This window comes from Uloborus diversus, chromosome 4 (genome assembly GCF_026930045.1).
Source record: "Uloborus diversus isolate 005 chromosome 4, Udiv.v.3.1, whole genome shotgun sequence".
Taxonomy (NCBI): Eukaryota; Metazoa; Arthropoda; class Arachnida; order Araneae; family Uloboridae; genus Uloborus; species Uloborus diversus.
In genome coordinates this window covers 61,185,253-61,210,568 of record NC_072734.1, presented here as the reverse complement: position 1 = coordinate 61,210,568, position 25,316 = coordinate 61,185,253, and the positions used below count along the sequence as shown (strand labels likewise).

At 36.2% G+C, this 25,316-nt stretch overlaps 1 protein-coding gene across 1 annotated transcript in view; it reads right to left on the bottom strand.

Moving 5' to 3' along the window:
- The window catches only part of LOC129220403 (WAP four-disulfide core domain protein 1-like), a 62,680-nt gene extending 38,062 nt beyond the window's left edge, over window positions 1-24,618 (bottom strand). Inside the window, exon 1 of the mRNA XM_054854818.1 lies at window positions 24,476-24,618. Within this exon, the coding sequence (XP_054710793.1) occupies window positions 24,476-24,592 (117 nt within the window). The 5' untranslated portion in view covers window positions 24,593-24,618. The remainder of the gene's footprint in view (window positions 1-24,475) is intronic.
- Between the last annotated feature and the right edge of the window lie 698 nt (window positions 24,619-25,316).

The window sequence follows — 25,316 nt, the reverse complement described above, 5'->3', positions numbered from 1 at the left end:
TGAAAAAATTGGTCCATGGATACATCATGTGACTAGTGGAAGGCTTGGCGAAAACTTTGGCGGCATGGTTGCTAGATGGCAGGATTATCTATAGTTCGGCACTCGACATGTATTTTAAGACGTAATGATTTTTATTATAACTTTTTTTCTTCCAGGTGCAGAGATGATTGAACTGTTTTTCTTTTAGTTATGCATTATTTTGACATTAGTAATTAGTTTTTGATCACAGTTTTCAGTAACTTTTATTTCATTCGGAACTGCTACGTCAGCGTTGGCGTAAACGTAATAGCGTAAACGTTTTGCGTCAACGCAAAAATGTACTAATCGGTATCTTAAATTGAAATTGTAGATAAAAATCTTTCCGTTTGCCGATTCTTTTTAAACGCTTGCATCTTTAATTGCTTAGAGAGTTATTGAAATTGAATAAAGAAAATGCACTATACTATCTAAACGAAAAATTCACTATATTAACAAAATATTTACAACTTAGAATAACAAATTTACAAATCGGACTCCATAAAAGATCATTCTTCCGTGTTCCATCAATTCTATTTATTTTATTTCTCGCTCGCGTTGATCGCTGCTACGCTCAACGCCCGCTGTTGCTAGGATATCCACCAGTCACATGGTTTGGTTTATGAGCAGCAAAAGGGTTGCCATAGCTCGGTCTACTCTTATTATTAGTCTATGAAAAACGCAATGATTTAAAATTTTTATCTGTTGCCAGTTTCTATTGAATAGCAAATAAAATACTTATATAAAATATTGTGAAATGTATTATTATCACGAATGGAATTTTAAAACTTAGGTTTAATTTCGTTGTAAAGTTGTCGTTCCTTTGGATAAAGCTTTCTACTCTCCACTTTAAAGGCTTGATGGTGATTCTTTTAACCGCACAAGTAAAGGATTAATGCAAAACATCTTTCACATGCATTTTGCAGGTGACCCAAAATGGAAATGAGATGCCTTGCAAGATGCAGACGATGAAATAGCGCGGTGTTTTAAATTTTGTGCCAAGTCTTTAAATTTGGCGACTTTTCTTCTGATTTCGGCAGACTTTAAGACCCCGTATGTCAAAAACGAGAGGACGAGGGCACACAGTTCATGGGTCCAAAAAATGTCTAAATATGCTCTTTCGAATGCGACCATTTTCAACTTTTTTCATGATTACTGAATTCGTGAGGTTCCCTAGTTAGGAGTTATAAATATCCCTACCTCCTACTTATCCTAAAGCACGTTTCCCCGCCCACAAAATGGAGGCACGAAAAAATAATAAATCGAAAACCAGTTCATGGTCTTCACGCCGATTGTTAGATCGAATTTGAATAATGAGTTTTGAGAAGGACGAGTGGTCAATGCAAAACCGTTGATCTCAAATTTCGTCCAAATTTCTCATTTAGCAGGGTTTTTTTTTTTTTTTCTTCCGAAGGAGTGCTGTAAAAGGATCCTGCTAAACATTCCGAGCGGAATCAAGACGTACTTAGATTGGATGTTAGCAGAATGTACAGTTAACTCGCCAATTCATTGGTTTTACACTTGAATGAGATACACTGCGGAGAGTCACTTTTGGAGCAAATGCAAATTAACTGTTAAATATTCATTGACCCGTTGACATATTAATAAAATCACTTACAGATAAGATAACCTAGTAACAAATTGAACCCCTTAACATAGGACAACGTCTGGGAGATATCATTCCTTTAATGTGCCATTGTGGACTAGAATGTTTCAAACGAAGAGAATACAGCAGGTACATTTTTTTTTTTTTTTTGCTTAACTACCTGCAATGATCAAACACAACGATGGAGATAAATTCTTACAGTGCTGCTGCTCTTGATGTAATGACAGAGCTGCAATCGATGCAAAAAAGAAAAATAATTAAATTAATTTGAATTTTGACATTATGAATTCAAATTATGTTTTTCGCAATTACGAGTGTGTGTGTGTGGGGGTATGTGTTTGCGTGTAGGGGTTATGTGTATGTGTGTGTAGGCATATGTGTTTGTGTCTGTGTGCAGGCATGAATGTGTGGGTAGTTGTGTGTGTATGTGTGGGTTTCTGTATGTATGCGTGTTTGTAGGTGTGTATGTGTATGTTTGTGTATGTGTATGTGTGTGTATGTGTATGTGTGTGTATGTGTATGTTTGTGTATGTGTATGTGCATGTGTGTGCGTGCGTGCGTGTAGTTTTGTATGTATGCGCGTGTGTGTAGGACATGGATGCAACCTGGAGACGGCTTTCGCTATAGGAGCAGCATCGTGAGGAGCCGGTCGACGGTGATGGTGCGGAGGGTGGCGGTGGGAAAAATCAAAGGAACGTCAAAAACAGTCAAATGAGAACAATAAGCAATCGTGATTGCTCAAAAAAATCAGCATATACAAACATGTAACGGTTTAGCTTAGAATATAATAATAAGATTAAGGAAAATTCTTTTAAAATATTGTAAGACACTCTTGGAGTTTCAAACATTTCTTGAAGACTCTTATCTGCCAAGCAGTAGAATATATTGATGAGTACACCGCTTTCTCATATAAAAACAAAGGATGTCCAGTTGGGTGGGGCCGAAAAAAGGAAATTTTTGATAAGCAACTTCTAAGAGAAAAAAAAGTTATGAATTGCCATCCTAAATGTGGAAAAAATAATTTAAAAAAAATTATATTTTTCCTTTAGATCGGGTATTGACAGCAAAGTTTGAAAAAAAAGGTAAAAAAAATGGTAAGTTTTGAAATATTTTTTATAAAAATCCAAATGCTCAAAATTTTTGTTCTAATCCTGTTTAACTGCTTCCTTTTAACAGTCTTTTAATATATCTTTGAAAATATTTACATTCCTTTACAGTTTTTAGTTCGCGCATAAGCAGCAAAGTTACGTGAAATCAACCAAAAATCGACGTTTTTAGCTTATTTTGTATATTGTAGTATTTCTTCTTTTAAATCGCAGTCGTATATATTTTTTACAGTAAATGTGCATTATACAGCTCTTTGCTGGAACTGCAATTAAATTATATTGCATTAACAACTTAGAAACCACCGCAATTGGGTGATTGCACTTAGTGTTCCACTTGGAGTTCCCAAGAAGAAGAATGGTTATTAACAGGACTCATACAGTTGTAAAAAATATTCGATCGAGGTTTGAAGTTGCTCTTGTGACTCAATTTCTGCATTGAGGATCGCGAGCATAAAGGTTTTCACATTAATCCATATCTGGTCTCATCCCAAAAAACACCCTACTAACCGACTAATTAACAAGTTTAATAACCTATTCTACAGCCGGAGTGTAAAAGAGGAACATTTACTGATTTAGGGGTAAAGCATCAAATGTTTTTGTAAAATTAAATATTATTAACGTAGAAAGAACTCGGTCGAAAGAAATCGAAGTTTTGGACGCCGACTTAAAAAGCGAGCAAAAGTATTTGATGGATATTGTTACATTGCAATACATAGAGGAAAATGTGCCTTTGATCTCACTCCCACAAAACTAAGACTTTTAGTCATTAGCTTTCGTTAACGTGTGCTAACGGAGTGCTGGGTTGTATAATATTTAAACTAAACTACTAGTGGAATGAAGGCACTCGTAAATAATATCTTTAAAACTTACGCTTCTATGTAATGCGCTATGTCTTTGCGCTGAAAATTAAAATAATCAGCTCTCGGATGACTTTTCATCCAAAAGCTCACACTTCTTTGCATTGAAAAAGGTGTTCCTTGTAACACCGAAACACGTGTCTGCAGTAATTTGCATTTTTTTTTTTTTTTTTTTTTTTTGTTCTTCAAAACGTTGGATAAATTATTATTTTAATTTATGCTTCTACGTTTTGATATTATTAAAATTTTAAAGAAGAGAACGAACTTCTGTGAAACATGGACCTGTACACTTATTTAAAGTTACAAAATCTACAAGTCAGATGTGTGATAATCTTCCAAACATCGTGGATCCGGTGATTCAATGAAGTGCTTACTTTAGTATTTTTGAGAAATTGTTATTGGTCAAGGCGATGCACTAAATGCGAAATATAAAGGAGTTGGATTACAGTAGGGTATCTATATATACAACGCAAAAAAACTACCAATCAAGAAACACTTCAAAATCGACTTTCTTCCATCAATATTAAGATTTGAAGATTCGAACTACAACAGTTAGTTGATATGTCAACGTGTTTACTTCCTCTGCTTCAGTTATGATGTGAAAAACAAGGATATTTTATCTTTTCTAGAAAATATACATGTATTCTTTAGTATGTATTCTTAAGACTCCCATATCACGCACAGGCAGTGGAATGGATTCTGGAACTGTTCAGTGCAGAGCATTTTTTAAGGAATTTTTACTAGGCGACACAAGTTCATCATAAGAGTAAAAATTATTGAGAAGGTTACAGCCTTTTTCTCAACAAATGTATGCATAATCGTCGCCTCAAAGTGGAATTTCTGTAAGTACTGTTTGTTCTGTGGCGGCTGTATAGATCTTCTGATTTAAAAGGAAGCCGATATGAACCAAACCTTAAGAATAGTATTAACTCCGAAGTAAAGGGGGTCCGGGGGTTTCTCCCCCGGAAATTTTTCGAAATTTTATTCTTAAAAACGCATTTTAGACGATCTTTGGTAATGTTAGGATTGAAGAGGTTCGGTGTCACTCACCTGTCTATTTTTCGAACTTCTAGCTCTAAGAATGCAGTTTTAGACGATCTTTTTGATGATGTTAGAGTGAGGGGAGATTTGAGGGCCCATATCAAAGGAAAATTTTCTCTATTTGTAATTCTAACTGATTTTCGTAATATTATGCGCTCCGGTGCGACTCCCTCCCCACGCCCGTTTTTTGAAATTGAAACGTTAAAAACGCAAACATTATGTCCAATAATGTTTAGAAGAGGGTGGTTCGGGGTTGTCAGGCGGATTTCTTTCTGCAATTGTAGTGCTAAAAACGGAGTTCAATACGTTCTTTTTGTGATATGACGTGGAGGAGTAATTCAAGGGCCCGCCACAAGAAATTTTTCTAATTTGCATTCTTAAAGATGCATTCTACTTGTCTTTGATAATGGTAGGGGAGAAGAGGTTTGGAGCACTCCCTCGGAAATTGTAGCTCTAAAAAATAAAAGATGAAAAAACTAAAACCCGAATACGGCAAAAAAAAAAAAAAAAAGCCCTAAAAGATAAGAAACAAGGTAGGTGCTGTTTAATATCATCGTCCTATTGAGTAAAACCAGTAATTTGATAGGTTAGATACTCCTGTTTATTTAGTTCTATTGAAATCCTCTGCCACTTTCGCATTAATAACATTATAATTCAATTCAAATGCCGTTGTCGTGCGTTCTCAACTACAGTTCTACTATACCGCACGACTACGGTATTTGAATTGAATTATGTTATTAATGCGAAAGTGGCAGAGGATTTCAATAGAACTAAATAAACAGGAATATCTAACTTATCAAATTACTGGTTTTACTCAATAGGACGATGGTATTAAACAGCACCTACCTTGTTTCTTATCTTTTAGGGCTTTTTTTTTTTTTTTGAGCAATCACGATTGCTTATTGTTTTCACTTGACTGTTTTTGACGTTCCTTTGATTTTTCCCCCCGCCACCCTCCGCACCATCACCGTCGACGGGCTCCTCACGATGCTGCTCCTATAGCGAAAGCCGTCTCCAGGTTGCATCCATGTCCTACACACACGCGCATACATACACATCTACACACACACACGCACACACACACACACACATACACAAACACATACACACACGCATACATACAGACACCCACACATACACACACAAAAACATACACACACATACACACAACTACCCACACATTCATGCCTGCACACAGACACAAACACATATGCCTACACACACATACACATACCCCCTCCCACACACACACATTCATACACACAACTACCCACACACTTATGCCAGCACACAGACACAAACACACATGCCTACACACACATACACATAACCCGTACACACAAACACATACCCCCACACACAAACACACACGCACATACACACACTCGTGATTGCGAAAAACATGATTTGAATTCAAGATGTCAAAATTCAAATTAGTTTTTTTATTTATTTATTTATTTTTTTTTGCCGTAGTCGGTTTTCAGTTTTTTATTCTTTTATTTTATTTAAATATTTTCCGTTTTAATCTAAGATGGACAAAAAATAATAACGTGAGTAATTTACGGTAAGCATTTTAGTTTGATATACAAGAATATCATTAACTTAAAACTTAAAAGGTAAACATAATTTATTGCTATTACATGAAGCTGATAGAAACTTTAAACAATAAAAGATTGATTTAACTTAATAAGACTATAATAGTAATCAACACCAAACTTGTTTCTTACCCTTTGTTCCCTTAGTCGGGTTATTAATAAATTTATTTAAAACCCACTCTAAAAAAATCATTTAAATTCGAGTTTTGCAAGGTAAAATCAACTCCTCCTAATGTTGAAGTCGATTGATAGCGTACGTTACTTGAGCCATAATAACGAATCAATTTACACTTATTCATGAAAGTCGGATAAATAGTTTAGGTGCTGCAATAGAACATACGCAAATACAAAGAATGCTATTTTTTTTTAAAGCAAATTCTTAATGGATTTTTTTTGCTCTATATTTGTCTTTTCCCCTGAGACAAATAAAGTTATCCTCTGGCCACTAGAGGGCGCCTGTGATGCAGGGAGTGTTATTGCTGCTGATTTGATAAGTGTTTTCTTACTATAATTTTTCATTATTACTGTCTAGTTTTAGGTTTTTTTACTTCACTTTATCATGTAATTTAGTTTTATTGTGTTTTGGGGGCTCATTTTTGCTGTTATTGTATTCTTGAAGTGTTTTTGCATTTTTTGGAGCTAAGCCTAACATGTGGTGATCTCCTGGTTTTTGATCTTGTGTGCTTTATTGGGTGTAGCAACTCTGTTTATTTACTGCTGTTTTTAGTATTTATTCTGTGTTTTTTTTGCATTTTTATCTTTCTGTTTTGCCTTTTGGAACATATTCACTGAGTAGAAATGGGTGTTATATGCATTATGAAAGAGGTAAAGAGTGGGAAGGGGGACAGGTGGATCTCTTGTGATTTATGTCATATGTTCTGCCTGTATAAGGGGGAAAATGAGTCTGTTTTTGAGGAGGATTATATTTGCACTAAATGTGCTGAACTCTCAGACTTAAGACTTAAGATGCTAGTTTTGGAAGCCCAGTTAGCATTAGGGTGTAAGCCAGTTGTAGAGGGTATAAATGTTCCAGAGATTCAGGGGGAAGTTTCAAATGAGGAGTTAGATTGGGAAACTAAGGGTGTAATTTTAGGGGACTCTATGGTAAGGGAGGTGGGTAACACAGTTGGGAGAGTAAAGCGTAAGGTGGCTAGGTGTTGTTTACCAGGGGCTCGGGTAAAAGACGTTAATATGGTTGCTGAAAAGAAGGGAGTATTGAATAAGGAGGACATGGTTACTTCGTGGGTGGGAACAAATGATGTAGGCCACAGTAAAAATGAGGAGTTTTCTAGGGAATGGGAATCCCTGTTGGATAAAGCAACCAGCTTTTCGACGAATGTCCAAGTGGTTGGTTTGCTTCCCAGGTATGGAGTGCATAGGAGCTGGCTAAATCAACGTGCGAGGTGTATGAACTTGCTACTGAAGTCAATTTGCGAAAAGCGCAGTATCAGGTTCATTGATGTATGGAGTCATTGTAAACGGGATTGGATTGCTAGGGATGGCCTGCATCTGAGCTCTACAGGGGTCAAAATGGTTAGTGGATTAATTTTAAGGGCTTCGGAGTCAAAAAACTAAGTTGGAATGGGGGGCATGGTTCAAGCATCAGGTATCGAGAGAATGAAATTTTTTTGGGTATTGCTAGAAATGGAAATAAAGTGATGAACAAGAGTAGTAATGTTAACAATTGTAATTTAGGAAATTTCAGGGTGTTAAATAAAAGCAACTTAGGCATGCTTAAAGTTTTCTATACCAATGCTCGCAGTATTAGGAACAAGATGGATGAATTGAAAAGCATAGTTATGGATGAGAAGTTGGATGTTATTGGAATTACAGAGACATGGGCTACCGAATCTGATGCAGAGTTATTACATATTGCTGAGTATAATTTGTTCAGACAGGATAGAGTAGGTAAAAGAGGTGGTGGGGTTTTATTTTATGTTAGAGACAATTTTATTTGCAATGAATTGGTCATAAATGATAAGCCTACTGATATTGATATGGTTTGGCTGGAGTTGATGAGCAGTAAGGGCAAAAAGCTACGGTTTGGAAACATTTATAGGCCACCTAATTCAAACCAGGGACAAGATGAACAGATGTACCGTATTATTAGTGACATGTCCAGTAAGGGATCCGTTATCATAATGGGGGATTTCAATTTTCCGGGTATTGATTGGAATAATTTTTATTCTGGTAATGGCAAAGAAGAGGAATTTTTAAAAGTAATTGGTGACTGTTTCTTAGATCAAGTTGTAACTCAGGGAACTCGAGAGGAGGCAATTTTGGATCTAGTTTTTTGTGACATAGGTAGTTTTGTTCAGGGGTTGAGTGTAGGGGAGCATATTGGAGATAGTGATCATAACAGCATTAGGTTCCGGGTTAAATTTGAAGTGTGCAAAGATGATAATTTTAGGTTTGTGCCCAATTTCAGAAACACCGATTTTGTTGCACTTAGGCAGAGCTTGAAAGAGGTTTTTTCGTCAGGGTTGGAAAATAGCGACGTAGATCAGCAATGGACGGAATTTAAGGATAAACTTGCTAAAACCGTTGGGGACTATGTTCCATTTAGGAGAAAAGGTGTTAGTACCAAAATTTGGCCCATGTGGTTCTCCAGGGAGACTAAAGAAGCTCTTAATTATAAGCAAGCCACTTTTCGTAAGTTTAAAGAAACTGGTCAGAGTGCAGAGAGACTCCAGTATAGTAAGGCAAGGCGAAATTTTAAGTATTTGGTACGGATTCAGAAAAGGGAATTGGAGCAAAGGCTGGCAGATGACATTGATGGGAATCCTAAGAGGTTTTTTGCTTACGCTAATTCTGGGAAAGCTCGAAACAGTCAAATTGGGCCTTTGGTTGATGAGTATGGAAATTTAATCCAAAACGATAGGGATATTGCAAATGTTCTAAATAACTTTTTTTCCAGTGTGTTTAACGATAACTGTATCTCAACAGTTGACACTAACAAGACACAAGCTATTATACAGCTTGAGGATTTTGTATTTTCCAGGGAGGAGGTTTTATTTCATTTGAAAAAGATTAAAGCAACTAAAGCTCCGGGACCAGATAATATTTATCCAAAAATTTTAGTAGAATGTGCAGAGGAATTAGTGGATGTTATTTTGATTATTTTCAATGCTTCTTATAACTCGGGGACGGTGCCAGAGGACTGGAAGCTGGCTAACATAACGCCACTCTTCAAGAAGGGGTCTAAAGGTATTGCTGGGAATTATAGACCTGTAAGTTTGACTTCGGTGATTTGTAAGATTTTCGAAACTTTGATCAAAATTAAGATCATGATGTTCTTAGAGACTAATAGTCTGTTGACTAGTTTGCAGTATGGTTTCAGGAAAGGTAAATCCTGTACTACTAATCTATTGCATTTCTACGACAAGGTTACCTCAGCTTTAGATAACAAAAAATGTGTGGATGTTGTTTATATTGATTTTCAAAAAGCTTTTGACAAGGTACCGCATGTTGCTCTTCTCAGCAAGTTAGCTGACATTGGAATAGGAGGAAAAACTTTACTTTGGGTAAGAAATTGGCTTACTGGTAGGAAGCAAAGAGTAGTTGTGAGAGGAAATCACTCTAATTGGAGTGATGTTTTAAGTGGGGTTCCTCAGGGATCAGTTTTAGGGCCTCTTTTGTTTATTATATTTATGAATGACATCAATGAAAATATTTCTGGAAGCATGAATTGTTTTGCTGACGATGTAAAAGTTATGGGGATTGTCGAAAATGAAGAACAAGTAAAACAGCTGCAAGAGGATTTAGATCATATTACTAAGTGGGCAGATAAATGGGGTATGGCAGTTAATATAGGGAAATGTCAAGTGCTACACTTAGGTCATGGAAATAAGCGTATGAGATATCGTTTACAGGGTTCAGTCATAAATCAGGCAGAAAATGTTATGGATCTGGGTGTCTTTATAAATCAGGACTTCAAGTTTAGTCAACAGTGCAATATTGCTAGTAACAAAGCCAACAAAATGCTTGGGTTCATCAATAGATCTATTTCAAACAAATCTAAGAAAGTTCTTCTGCCTTTATATAGGAGTTTAGTAAGACCTCATTTGGAGTATGCTGTGCAATTCTGGTCGCCTTATCTGAAGAAAGATATTTTTGTATTGGAAAGGGTTCAAAGAAGGGTAACTAAATTAGTAAGGGGACTCTCAGATTTAGATTATGATACCAGACTTAATAGGCTTAACATGTATAGCCTAGAGCAAAGGAGAGTCAGAGGGGACATGATTCAGTTATTTAAATTTATCAAAATGAAAGATGTAAATGGATTAAATTTTTGCGGGGAAAGCAGGACAAGGGGTCATTGTTTTAAGCTATTTAAATCTCAGGCTAACTTGGAAATCAGGAAAAACTACTACTTTAGCAGGGTCGTGGGCACTTGGAATAGCTTACCGGAAGAGGCGGTAATGAGCAAGGGAGTGGATAGCTTTAAGAGGGCCATTGATCTTCATTGGGGACTAATTAATTGACCAGGACCAGCCTAGCTGGGCCCAGAGCCTGTTGCTGGTCGTCACATTTGTATTTGTATTTGTATTTGTATTTTCTTTCTTCCTTTCTTTTCTTTTTTTTTTTTTTTTTTTGTGTGTGTTTTTTCAATGTGTATTTGCCTGCCTTTTTGGATTTCCCTTAAGAAGGGGAATAGCATTGAGAGAATGATGCAGGGATCCCAATTTAGGGGTCCCGGGGGTTCCATCATCATCATCATAGTTGGCTCGACAGCCCAAGGTGGGCCAAGGCCAGGACTTACGAATACAAGGGCTAGCTCGTTCCTTTGATCTTTTCATCCGCCGCCAAATGGACAGCGAGAGGAGAAAACTCGTTTTTGACGTCATCGGGTACACTCCGCGGGACAATTTCCACAGCGTATGCCCAAAGAACTGTGGTATGCCTTAGCTAAAATAGAATTTAAGAATTTTTACATTTGTACAAGGATTGTTGAAGAGGCAGTTGAAGGGGCCGAGGCCACTCCCAGACAAGGCTAAAAATCACTCATTATGAATAAGGATATGAATATTGTTTTCAAGATTTGATTTTAATTTGGAAATATCTCATAACATTTGACTAGGGCTTCTTCAGATCCTGCGCTAAATCTGTTGACAGGTTATTTTCCCTTCACGTTATGCTAAAGTAGACATAAAGGTCACATTTTTTAGAATCGAAAATATTTGTGGATAATTATGTTTGAAAGTATTGAAAATGCCTTCACGTGCTGATGGCCTAGTTACTGAAAAAGTTCTAGAAACTTAAGTTTTCCTTCAAGATTGTCAAAGAGCTCAAAACACATCCAAAAAATTAGAAATACAACCTTCTTTTCTGTTTTGAAATGCTTTTTTTTTTTTTTTTTATTGAATACTAGCTTTGAAGTTGCTTCAATAAATAATTGGGGAAGAATTTTAAAAAGTTAAGATATAGAGCAAGACAAATTTTATAAAATGTGGTGTGCGAAGTTATTTTTTAATGCAGGATTTGGTTTAACCCTGTCACAATGCAACTTTTTTATATTTAATTAATTTAGTAACTGCACTGTGAGACCGTAATAAATTTCCTTCAACCGTAAAATTATAATGCATTTAGATGTAATGCACGAAATTTCTTTATAAATATTATTCAATAAATTTAACTTAACAATTTCTTGAACACTGTATCCCCATGCTTAAAATATATAATAATTCGCATTGATGCGACAATGACTTAAAGATGGGAGAAGGGAGATGGAAAATGAGCACTATATCGTGATTATCTCAATCGTGTATCTATTTTAGTATAGGAGCTTTTTTTTGTGATTATTTAAAGCTTCCAAATCAGATACATTAGTGTTTTTATGATAGTACAAAAACTAGGCCATTTAATTGTTCTTCTGTATTGAAAGACCAATTTCCTGACCCATATAAAAAGGCTATTGAACTTTTTTCTCGAGTAAGAACATATGGAAGAATCCGATATTTGAATGAAAAACTTTCTGAGGACAAAAGGTAAGCCGGCATTTTTTTTTTTTTTTTTAAATGGACTTTATCACAGAAGAAAACTTTGTAGAATATTCGGAAAGATTTCATTTATTACTGTAACGTAATGTTTTGTAGAATTCAGACATGAAGAAATTTTTCAGTCTACAAATAAGTTAGCTTTATAAATTTGGTGATAATCATTGAAACTTAAAATTTGGTTTACGTTGCTAAATTTCAATATGTTATTTTTAAATTTTAGTAATTAAAATACTGATTAGCAATTTCAGTAAACACCTATTAATCTGGACTTCGCTTTATCCGGACAACCATTTGAATGTACATACGGTGTAAATAAAGAACGCGTTGGCGCAATAATGTATTTTTGTAAGGCTGTATTTTTATTTTTTTAACTTTTTCTAATACAGCTTTATATTTCATTCTCTTGAATTAAAAACACAATTTTTACTGTGTTCAAATATTTTACTTATGTATATTGGTTCATTTTATAGGTTATTTTGCTTAATTCGTTTTAAACAATCTAGAAGACCTGGATCCTCTCTTAGTCTAGTTTAATGAGGTTCTACTTCAGTTTTCAAAAACAACGTTTGTTAAGATTCTTGGTCAGAGTTATAGTTATTCGTAAAAAAAAAAAAAAACTTCCTCTAAAAATTATCGGCAGTATTTATATTCAAAGGAGGTATCACGAAATTCAAATATGTTTAGTTATTCCTTATATCTATCTTATCTCTTTCATTTTCTTTGAGACAAGTTTGAAATAAAAATATTATTTTTTTTAAGTCTAAACTGACAAAATTATGTACACACAAGAGGAAACTTGACAAGCATAGTAAATTATTTTCATTTCTTTATAAGCTCAATTTTATTGTGCAAAATTTCCGCTTTCTACCCCATTAAAACACGCATATTGGATAAAGAATATCCATAACTAAGCAAGAGAAACTAAAAATTTGTATTGTAGATTTTAATTATGTTTATAGTTTTTAGTATCGCTTATTAACTTGTCGATGGGACTCAAAACATTTACCCTTGTATTTCATTTCTTTTGAAGCTTAACCTCAAAAAACTTTTGAACATAAAAACGGGAAAAGAGAGTGAAGAATTACGCGCGCACTCACTATACAAAATACAAATGTCCCAGATCGAGTCTACCCAGTGACGTCACTGGCACTTTCCCCCTCGTTCCTTCTTTCGTGGCGCTAAGACCCAGCCCTTCTATCTTCTATAGTCCTGGGCCAAGCGGGGCCATCGTGAAGGCAGTCGGTTTCCCTCTTTCTACCGGGCCTGCTTCAAGCGAGCGAATTCCTGGGATGAGTCATCCAAGTGATCCCATGGTCCCCAACCCTACGGCCAGCGGCTATCGACAGAACGGCGTTTGCTTACAAAGAGCATTTAGTTCGAGTCGAGTTTGCTGTCCGTTACAGACATGCAGACTTGGATGAGAATTAGAAAATTCAAAATTCTAACAGGAGATAATGCATTAAAAATTGAGTAAGTAATATTTTTCTTTTTATAGTATTATTTAATTTATTTATTCTATATTTCGTAAAAAACGTGTGAGGGTATCTGCCTGTTAATAAAAGAGCAATTTAAGTTTAGTCTGAATCACAAAAAAGTGACTACATTTACATGTACTAAAAATCGTTCAGAATTCTGATTATTATCATTTGCTAATCAAATTAATGTTGTGATTTAGTTAATTTTTAAATTCAGGGACGAAATTCTAATGTGAAATTGAAATACCTGAACCTTTCTATGATGTGTTTAATAGTAATAGTCATGATAAAATTAAAGATGATGAAATGTCAGTTTTAGTTTATATTTCCGGTTATGTAGGGTATAAATTATCACATAAGATACAGTGTTCAGAATGCATTTCTATGTTTGTGTCTGATAAAACATTAGAATTGGAGAATTCAGATGTTTATCAACTTCTACTGACTGACAGAGGTAAACTTAAATTCCCCCAAAAATTGTTAATAGATGTGACTGTATACACTTTTCAAATATTTAGGAAACTTATAAGTAAAGATCACGAGAAATCATTTTTAAACTTTAACGACCAAAGAAGTTTATTAGTGCAGCTTTCAATAGAAAAAATGGAAATTCTGGGGATGGATTTCTTAGTTAAATATACCTGTGGCACACAGCATAATTATTTTAATATTCAAATTTTTGAAAACTTGAGAACACAAACCCTTAGTTTGTAGCTTATGGGTACATTAGTAACTTTTGTGCTTATTAGTTTTGTCACATCGTTAGTAACAGATTATCACTGAATTTGTTCAATTTTAAAGCTGTTTTATGCTATTTTTTATGTTTGTAAATAAAGTGTGTACTCTCGAAATGTGTTATGTATTATTTGAAAAAAAAATTTCTCACTGAATTTTACTCTATTCTTGAACGTTCTGGTTGAAATTTTCAGATTATTTCGACCAAATAAGATTAACATAATCATAAGCAAAAAGACGAAATTTTGTAAAATCAGGATCTTACTTCTAAAATGTTAATAAATTTTAAAAAGTCTGAGAATTTTCGAAGTTGGTCATTTTAAACACCAAATTTAAACTGATCAACTACCAAAAGATTTATTTTCAGATTATTGTATCTCACAAATTTCAAAAATGTAATGAATAATCTGTTTTCTTTATTTAAGTTTTGACGGCAGTAATCTGAACTTACAGCATTTTTGTCGCACTCAATTAAAATTTAAAAGAATAATTACAATTCAAAACATAAAAAGTACATATGTTAAATACTTAAATGTATGATAATCAAAAATACCATTGCACTATTTATATTGCTTTCTGATCTTTTTTTCAATGAAATATGTATGAGAACTATTGTTTGCTGTGTATATGTCAAAATCAACTGAAGATACTGAAGTTTTAAGACTTTCGTGCTCCATATCGAATTGTAAGTTTGAAGAGAAGGGATGAAGCGCTTAAAAGTATGGGATCACGTGGATTGCGCAATTGAATCTTGAAGCAGGCCCGGTAGAAAGAGGGAAACCGACTGCCTTCACGATGGCCCCGGGCCAAGGCCTTCCTTTGGAGAATCTTCCAAGACGTCCTACTTTTTGCCTGGGTTTTCCAATTTTTAACTTTGAGAATATCGAAGTCAGATTCAACAGAATCCAACCATCTCATTTTTGGTCGTCCCCTTCCTCGAATTGTCACAGGTTTTGCAGCAAAAACTTTTTTAACTGGGTTTTCTTCGTTCATTCGAGAGACATGGGCCGCCCAGTTCATTCTCCTATTTTTTATGCTTTTTATTATGTCAGGTTCTCTAAACAATCTGTAAATTTCAAAATTGAATCGTCCCCGGGGGTTCCCCCAGAGGGAATTTTGGAGAAAAAAAAATCTAGTAAAATTATGCAGTTTGAAGCCATATAAAGGAAGATTGGAATCGAAAATATTCGGGGAAAAATAGGCAAACAAAACTTTTTTTAAATTATGTACTCTTGCAAGTTGAGATAGTACACAGTAACATTTTTTTAGGGGTCGACACATCAATGAGGCAGTCGACAGAGAGATAGAGCGAGGGAGAAGAAAGTATAATGCATTGTTACTTGCTCTCACGGACTTTCGATACAGTTAGTTTTTAATCACCTCTGCAACCCATCTACAAAGTGCTTTAAAAGAAATAGGGTACACACTTAGAAAATAGGTAGCAAGAGAGTAACATAGAGCCCATTTGAACAATTCATAATTTATACGCTTAGTAAGTAATAAAATTGAAGCATACTTCTTTTTATGAATATACTTTAATCCAATGTTAAAGCAACCCCCCCCCCCCCTCGCGCGCGCACACACACACACACACACACACACACACACAAGGGAATAGAGTTTGATGGAATAATGAACGATGCTAAGAGTAAGAGTATAATTTCCATGAAACCTATTGTTCAGTGGCAAATCATGTAATTAATTGAGAAGTTCAAGAAATAAACTGCTAAAACTGGAGGTTATGTCCTAGCTGGGTCCAAAAATGTGAAAGTTCTGTCTTTGGACCTATTGTCCGTCGGACATTGTATCCGTTGGACGTTATGTCCGTCGGACGTTATGTCCCTCGGATGTTTTGGAACTGGACGTTATGTCCATGGACGTTTTGGATCTGGACCTTATGTGATGTCCGTTATTCCATTGAAGCACACACTGAATTTAACATATTTTGGCACTCCTCCTTATCAACTCCAATTTGTTAGAAATTTTAAAATTCAAGGCTTGTAGCCACATTTTAGTAAAATTTCAAGCATTTGAAAATGAAATTGATTTTTTTTTTCAAGTATTTTCATTTTTTTAGGAACGACAACTCACACAACTTTTCGTGATAAGCAATAGGTAAGCATAACTAAATATTAAGCGTGATAAGCATAACTAAAATGTAAATCCGGGCCCTGGAAATGATAGTATAAATAACAAATGTCTCAAAAACATTTTTACAAATTAAAAGCGGAAATGGATAATTAAAGTAAAAGTTTTTGAAATAAGTAAATTTTCTTACGAACCAAACTTACCCTTAAAAATCCTTTGTTTGAATCATCAAAATGAGTTTCAATTTCATTATAACTTTAAAAGGATTTTTAATTACAGCTAAAACGTGTTACAAATGACTCCATCATTCTTCAGTCCTGTTGCCTCGAAACTGGAGAAAAAATAAATAGATTGCCAGTGCCTACAAGTTTCAACGCGCGAATCCCTTTTATTCAAAAAGCCATAAAAAAGGAAGTGGTAGGTGTGGTATAATCCTCTGTTACCCTAAAGCAAAAATTACTGAAAAGAATTCCAGGAAGCAACCCCGACCCTTCAGCCTTCGGCTTTTCTTTCGAAAAAATACCTCTCTCTTTGCATCTTTGAATGAAAAACAGCTGTTTTCGTTCCGCAAACTGCTTTTATTGCCGTCCCGTCCCACCAAGTAGTGTCCCTGCAGGGTCCTGTACCCTGTACACAGATAGACGTGAAATGCTTATCGGCTATCATCAATGAAAGAGCTAATGAGATGGGGTGCTAATCGATTGCTTAATCTGGCGCCGAGCAGGGCTATGGCTCTGGGCGCCGAGTGCGTGGTGGGCCGGTCCTCAAGGGTAGAAAAAGAAGGCTTTCGTCATGTACGAGTCGGCGGGTTTTTTTTTTTTTTTTTTTTAAAGAAGGCAAGGGTCTTCCTAAGATTTTTACAAAGATTTGAAATCCGTTTACAAAAATGAGTGTACCAATTTTAGATTTTCCAGTGTCGCCCAGTGGTTTGATTTCGCATCTTCTAGGCGACAGATTTTTTTCACTAGGCGACAGTAGTGTCGCGCAGTTCCTATGTTAAAAAATGCTCTGGTTCAGTGAATCTACACAAATTCATTTGAGGTATTAGACGGAAGAGATGGATTTATATGAAAACCTCTATATTTTTCAAACACCAGTGCCAAAACTGAGTCGTAAGTCTAACTTCACACCTCGATCGAACCGTAGAAACTTAAAACCATATAGTTCTTATGAAAGTTATTTTACAAATGAATAAGTTTTGTCAGTAAGTCCAGTCTTCTTGGGAATTGCAGGGTGGAACACAAAATGTAACCACCTACTTGGGGGTGGGTTCTGAGTTGTTAATGCAACACAATATAATTGCAGTTCCAGCAAAGAGCTGTATAGTGCACATTTACTGTAAAAAAAATACATAACTGGGATTTAAAAGAAGTTGCTTCCCGAAAATATCCTTTTTTCTACCCACCCTAATGTCCAGCCTTTCAAGTACTACGAATAAATGGAGAAAAAGATCTTGAAACACTCGCTAAAAATTCAATTGGCAACGACTCTCCCCTTTATGACAGGATGATTTGACAACCTCTATCTGGCGATACTTCCTAGATCTCCTGCTAGAGAATTGTTTTGTCGGGAATGCACAAAGCTCGGAGGGGTATTGCGTTTTAAGAGGTCGAATTTTTTTTTTTTTTTTTGAACTTTAGCCCCTGAATAATTTACATTTGACAGCCTATCCCGATGTATTTTTTGTTAGAATTATAGCAAATGAAGTTAATTCCAGAAAAAATAAGCGGAGTAATAGAGTTAGATGTTGTATCAGAAAATAATGTCGGAGGAGGTCGGCCTTCTTTTTCGAATTTTACAAGACCTGAGACAAGGATACTTTTGATGCTCTTTGTAATCTAGAAATATCTGACGAATTTAGAGCTAAATACCAAATTACTTTTGAACGATTCATTTGTTCAGCTTATGTACGAGAGACGAAAATTATATCAGACATCTTTGATGGTGTATGTTCTCCGAGCACGAAACTAAAAATAAAAATTTTTCATCTTATAAGCACATCTCTGTCTCATCTCCTTTTACTCCAAGAGCACATTATCAGGTTTTGTAAAGGCGTCTCACTGACCAGCAGCATGGCTTTGATCGAAGAAAGCCATGCCAGCTGGCACCAAAAGTCTTAGCTACCATTACTTTCAGACTTCGAATGAAAAAAGAAAGATAGTTTTCATGTTCCAGTCGAATCTATTTTGAAACTAATTCGATGCATCTGAGTAAAAAGAAAATGTATTGCACCATGCAAATGCAAACCCAAAACTATTTTATGCTCTACTTTCGGGGACGGCGCATCTGCTTCAATTGGCGAAAGTGCACCAAAACGGGATCTTTGGCCATCTTGCTCCAAAATCATCATTTTCCATTTACGTACAAACGTACATTGGTAATAACCTCAATTGGTGGTAACTCCCGTACAAGTAGACACAATGTAGATTGTAGCGTAGCGAAGACATTTTGTCAAACAACAACGTAGCAAATGCGGTCCCCGATTCTGGTTTTGGAAAAGGTCATTATAGGAAAAGCGGGGACAAAGTGTAATTTTCAGGCACAAATTGGGGGTCTGGGGAAGTTGTTTGATAGTTGGTACCGTTGTCCCATGGCCCCATAGTTGCATCGCCCTTTAGCATCGTAGCCCCCAATCCTCGTGCGCCTTTAATTTCTCCTAAATGAAAAGAAAGGCACAATTCAAAATAGTTCAAAAAATGGGCCTCAGTTCTTCCATTTCCGCTTGAAACAGGCAAGATATGGCTTTGAAATGTAATGAAGGGAAGAAGCAAACGAATTTCGGAGAAATAACGTAAGGAGAAAAAATTAATCTATCCATTAATTAAGTCGTACAGCTATGCAACCTAGCCAAATATGTAGCCTGAAAAATCATGAATCTATCGATACCTGGTTTGATCGTCAACACCCGTCGTTCACCAAGAGTAGCGATGACATACACTGGTGTGCAAAAATTAAGGACGAAGTCAAAAAATTAGCATATCAGCTGAACGAAGAGGCAGAGCGTACAGAAAGACCAATCAGGAAATTAAGTAAGGTGATGTACGGTAGCACATGCGCAGATATGCAGGCAGACGTAATGGAGGAATGTCTGAGTAGTATAAAGCATGTTGTCGGTGTAAGATCAGTATTTCTGGTAAAGAGATTGCACGCCGTATAGCAGTTAAAATCACACCGAGTTGCTGCCTCAGCGAGAAATGGCGAATAATCAATCTGTTAGACGACATCTGGATGCTTTTACCCGAGGTCGAATCATTGGGAAGTTGGAGGAAGGCCGCAGTGTGACAAGTGTGGCTGCAGAGTTCGGAATTGCTCACAGCATCGTTTCACGACTTTGGAGACAATTTCAAACTACAGGAACAGCTATCCGGATGTTCAGTAGTGGTCGTCCACGAGGAACCACACCCGCAGATGACTGGTATATTGTCTCACAGGCCAGAAGAAACAGGCGGCAGACAGCGGGAGAAATCGTTAGATACACGACACAGGCGACTGGACGACCGATATCGCGTTTTACCGTGGCCAGAAGACTGCACGGTGGTGGTCTGTTTGCACGACGCCCTATACGGTTTGTAGCTCTAACGCCTGCTCATCGGAGAAGGCGTTCTCTGTGGTGCCGGGAACACCGGAATTGGAGAGACATTGAATGGGGATGAGTACTCTTTACAGATGAGAGCAGATTCAGTCTAAGTAGCGATTCTCATCGCATACTCATCTGGAAAGAGCGGGGAAGCCGCAATCATCCCTCGAACATCATTGAAAGGGACAGGTATGGAGGTCGTGGTGTTCTCGTTTAGGGAGGCATCATGCTTGGTAGTCGTACAGACCTTCACATCTTCGACGCAGGTTCAGTCAACGGGACCCGTAATTGTAACGAGATTCTTCTTCCATATGTGCGCCTTTTTAGAGGCGCTATGGGTCCGCAGTTCCTTTTCATGGACGACAATTCACCATGTCATCACACAGTAGCTGCCGAACAGCTCTTAGAGAGTGAGGATTTTGAACGTATGGATTGGCCGGCACGATCTCTGGATCTCAATCCCATCGAGCATGTATGGGATTTTCTAGGCAGACGCTTGGCAGCTCGTACCTTACCACCAGTAACGATTCGGGAGCTTCGATTGGCGCTGCAAGACGAATGGGCAGCAATGCCTCAACAACTCATTGACACCCTCATTCTCAGCATGGGCAGACGCTGTGAAACCTGCCTAGCAGTCGGGGGAGATCATATCCCCTACTAAAGACCGGATGTTTCTTGCTGGACTCCCATCACAGGGATGTTTCGGCCTTCAGTCGCATTGCGCTCCATGCTACTTTTTCAGTAAAGCTTCTTTTTATCCCTCTGATTTCTCTTTTAGTAAGTGTTGCTTACATAACACATGTCCTTGCGTATTGGGGATCTTACGGTGCGTTGATTTGGAAAGCTTTTGTACAAAGTTATATTGAAAAAACCGTCTCGTCCTTAATTTTTGCACACCAGTGTAGATAGAAAGATAGATAGAAGCATACATAGATTGGTGGATACAATGATACAAACGATGACTTTCGTTTTTAATAAGTAAGATAAACTTACGCACCATTATATAACACTTATATAAATATTCTATTGTCTAATATCTGCAATTTCATTTGAACTTGTTTTGAAAGAATCAGTACCCAAAATGCAGCTTTAGGCTATATTTTGTCACTTAAGGGTGGAGCATAACCCCCTTGATCTGGGATGACCATCCCCCAAGAGCAAGAGCTCACCCCCCATACTTTAAGGTCCCACCAAGAGCAAAAGCCTCCCCCCAAACAAAAGAGAGAAAATGCCCCTTAAAACACCTCCCTAAAAATTTCAATAGCGCGGTCTGCGCCATGACCCTCCAGAAGGTGGGCAGTGAGCACCCCTACCCATGATCCACCTCTAGGTTCGAACTTGTGACGTAGTAAGACACAACAAGTTAGTATACTGATTGAAGAGAGAGGGAAGGGGAGGAGAAACAATTTTAAAAAAGTGAAGAGGGCAGAAAACCAAAAAGCAATTAAGAAAAAAGAAGTAAAATACAAGATGAAGCATAAAATAAATACAGAACATAAAGGAGTTTTCATAAAACTTGGATTAAGAGCAAAAATCCCAGATGTCTATTTATTGACAAGAAAATGCTGAGCTTTGTTCACTGACTAGACGTGTTTATCGATTGCAGTGGCGTAACTTGCATGGGCGGCACCTAGGGCGGATATTTGATAGTGTCGCCGCAGGAAATAAGTGAAATTAATTCGGAAGAAAAAAAAAAAATTCTCCGCCGCGCCGTAACGCTCGCGGAGGCCGGTGGACAGTAGTTTTTGCAAAGACTCAGATACAAAAATCAAAGGAACAGCAACTGCGGTCAAGTGAGAGTAATTGGCAATTCGTTATTGCTTAGTAAATTAACTAAACGAAATAGATAAATAAATACATACAGTAATTGTTTAAACAATATTTTTTTTAAACTAATATTGAGATTATGTTGCCTCAATCATATCTTAAAAAAAAAAAAAAAACTTTTTGAAAATAAGTGTTCGTATTATTTGATGTATTTTTAAAATAAACTTGACTTCTAGGGACATATATGTCCCGTATTGGACCTTACAAAGTTGAGAAAAAAAAAAAAAAAGAAAGGGAAAGAAAGAAAGAAAGAAAGCGGTTCATATAATTGCAGTAAAATAAACATGTACAGTGGCTCCCAAAAGTGTTCGTACACCTACGACTTTCAATGAAATAGGCCATTATCCATTGGAAACAATTAATGTTTCGGAATAGGTATTTTATTATAAGATCTATGATCTATTCTTAACAAAACTACATGAAAATTTTTAATAAAACATTAAAACATAATTTTTAAAAAATCAAAAACCAAAAATTGCCGGAAATTTTATCTCACAAAAGTCTTCGTACACTTTGAAAAAATGTCAAAAAATTAGTAAATAATCTAACTTTTTACAAAGTTTTTATTTAGTAGAATATCATGCAGTATCAACAACAGCTTTTAAACCTATGGGAATAGATTTCATTGTTTTTTCTTTCTTTTTTTTTGTGCAATTTCTGAGTAAGTGTTCAGCCGCACTTCGAATCTTACTGTTTCTAGTTCGCTTTTCGTTTCAATGGTGTATTTTCGTAATCCAGCTACCAGATATCTCCAGATATGTTCCATTAAGTTTAAATCTGGCGATTGAGGAGATGTTTCTAAGTTTAAGAACAATTTTTGAGGCACCAAACGCAAACGCGTGCTTCTTGTCGTTATCTTGATAAAAACAAAGTTGTTTCCGATTACCAAATTTTGGGCTAATAGTTTAAAATTGCTTTTTAAAATATTTAAATAAACAGAGTAATTCATTATTTCATCAAAAAATTCCAAATTTCCAAGTCCTGATGCTGTAATGCACCCTCACACTAGAACACCTTCACCGTCCTGATTAACTGATCCAACTAAGTTCCTAAGATGAAATACCTCATTTTTTCTTCCATTTACAATTATACAACAATTTAACCCAAAGTGTTAAATTTATTTTCATCTATAAGTAAGACGTTGTTCCAAAACGTTTTGAGCTTATTTATCATTGATATTACGACGGAAAGCGTAAGCTTACTGTTTTTCGCACGAACAAGAAAATTTCTGCGGGAAGAGGTCCCATTTAATCCAGCTAATCAGAGAACTTGGCGAACAATTTTAGGTGAAAATTAAACGTTAAATGTTTCATTCAATTCTGCAGAAACTTTTTCAGCACTCAAATGTGTATTTTTCATAGTTTTTTTAACTGTAAACTTCCAATCCCGCATTGTTAACTTTGCCAGTTGACCTTTTCTTACCTTGTTTTCGATCCGATTCCTTTCTTTAAAGTATTTTATCAAGCACTTTACTATAGAATGGAATAAATTAACTAATTTAGAGACATTTTAAACCAGTTTACCGCTACTGTGGGGAAAGAATTCAACTTTCGAATGGTGTTTGTGGTTCTTTTCGAATACCAGCCATTTTAAAGTAATAAGCACAATATTAAGGAATAAATACAGAAAAAATTAAAGCCAAATGACTTTTAAGGGTCAGCACAATGCAAAAATAATAAAAAAAAACGACATGTGATGACTTTAATCATGAATTTATTCGAAAATATTTCAGTGTTCGATGACTTTTGTGGCGTATTTTTTCTCTTTCTCTTCGTTTTTTGACAAATTTCAAAAGTAAAATCTGGCAATATTTTGAAAAAACTACTGGGTTTTATTCAGAATGGCATAGGAATGGTGTGAAAAAAAATTGGACTTCATATTCGAATTCAGTTTTGCGTTATTTTGGTTTTACTGCGAAATTTCAAGGTGTACGAACACTTTTGGGAGCCACTGTATGCAGAAATACAAACAAGCCTCTCAATTTTCTGTGATGACCGACATTTCGTGTTTTTCTCCAGGGAGAGAAAGGTAAAATATTTAACTGAGTGTATCCCATGCGAAAAACATCAAGATTTATACGCACACATACATAAATACATCATACTCCCCTCTCCCTCCCCCCCCCAAAAGAAAGGGAATTGCCCCATCCTTCCCTGTAATTGAAAGGGTGATTGACCTATAATATTTCAGTGACCAAAATTTGAACGTCCGCAGATGTTTAAAGAATGACTACTACAGTTGGGGCTAACCTAACCTGGCCGCAATGTGAAGGCGACGCAGATCCTAATCATAGCATTGCCAGGTTAGTTTTGCCCCAATTATAGATGATACCTTGAGATCACCGAGAAAATCGTGAACTCATTGGTGCAGAATACGCACTTTTGTAAAATGTTTTACATTTATTTGTTTTTGAAATTTTATTACATCAGTTTGTCTATTTACTTATTTCATATTTTATTTTAATAATTTATTTATTTCGAGGGAATCAATGAAGATCACTCGAATAATTCCTTTACGAACGAATGATTTTAGAATTTTAATTGATTCTACTTACAGGTGAGATTGGTCTGAGGGGGTTTTGCTCTTCGGGTAGGGCAGCGAATGCTTCCCGCATAAACAGAGCTAGTAGAAAAACGCTAAACAGCGGCACGCTGGCCATTCGGCGCCCCATCGGGATGCATAACAAACACTCTGACAACTTGCTCGACTTTCTACGATCTCTGCTCTCATTCCTCAGTAACATTTTAGTGCTGCCATCTATGAGATATTTGTATCATTGATTTTTTGTTCTTTTTTTGTAATGAAGCGAATGTGGAGCTTTTCTGATTTTTGAAATACGAAAATGAACGTAGAAAGTAGTACACAAACAGGACTATAGTGCCTAGAAAGAGTAGTGTGCCGACCGGCGCTTTTCCTCCCACGATTCTTGAAGACAAATTGTATGAAAACCGCTAGATGGCAGTGCGGTCGAGATGTACGTTCAATTTCGCGGTGTTTATATTAGTAGACGCGGGATTTTGTTACAAATTAGTTCCGCGTTTCGCTTTTTTGCCTTTATTTCGTGAATATTTCATGAAACAGCGTTTAAGGCTTTTAATGGAGACATCACAGTTGAACATTGGAATAAATAAAGCTTCATCTTGTTTCGCACCAGGGTACAAAAGTGAGTACAAAATATGCAAGGAAAAAGTTACGCTTTTTAAAGCTCCAGCAGATGAAGAAAAACTAAAGTGGAACTCGTTAATTCCCAGGTTAGATAAAGTTTTTGATAAATATTGCTCAATTTGTGCTCTGCATTTCGAAAAACATTTTATTGAAACGCATTTTAAGCATATTATAAATGGTGAGGAAGTTTTGATTCCTCGGGGAAAACCTTTTTTGAAAGATGAGGCAAT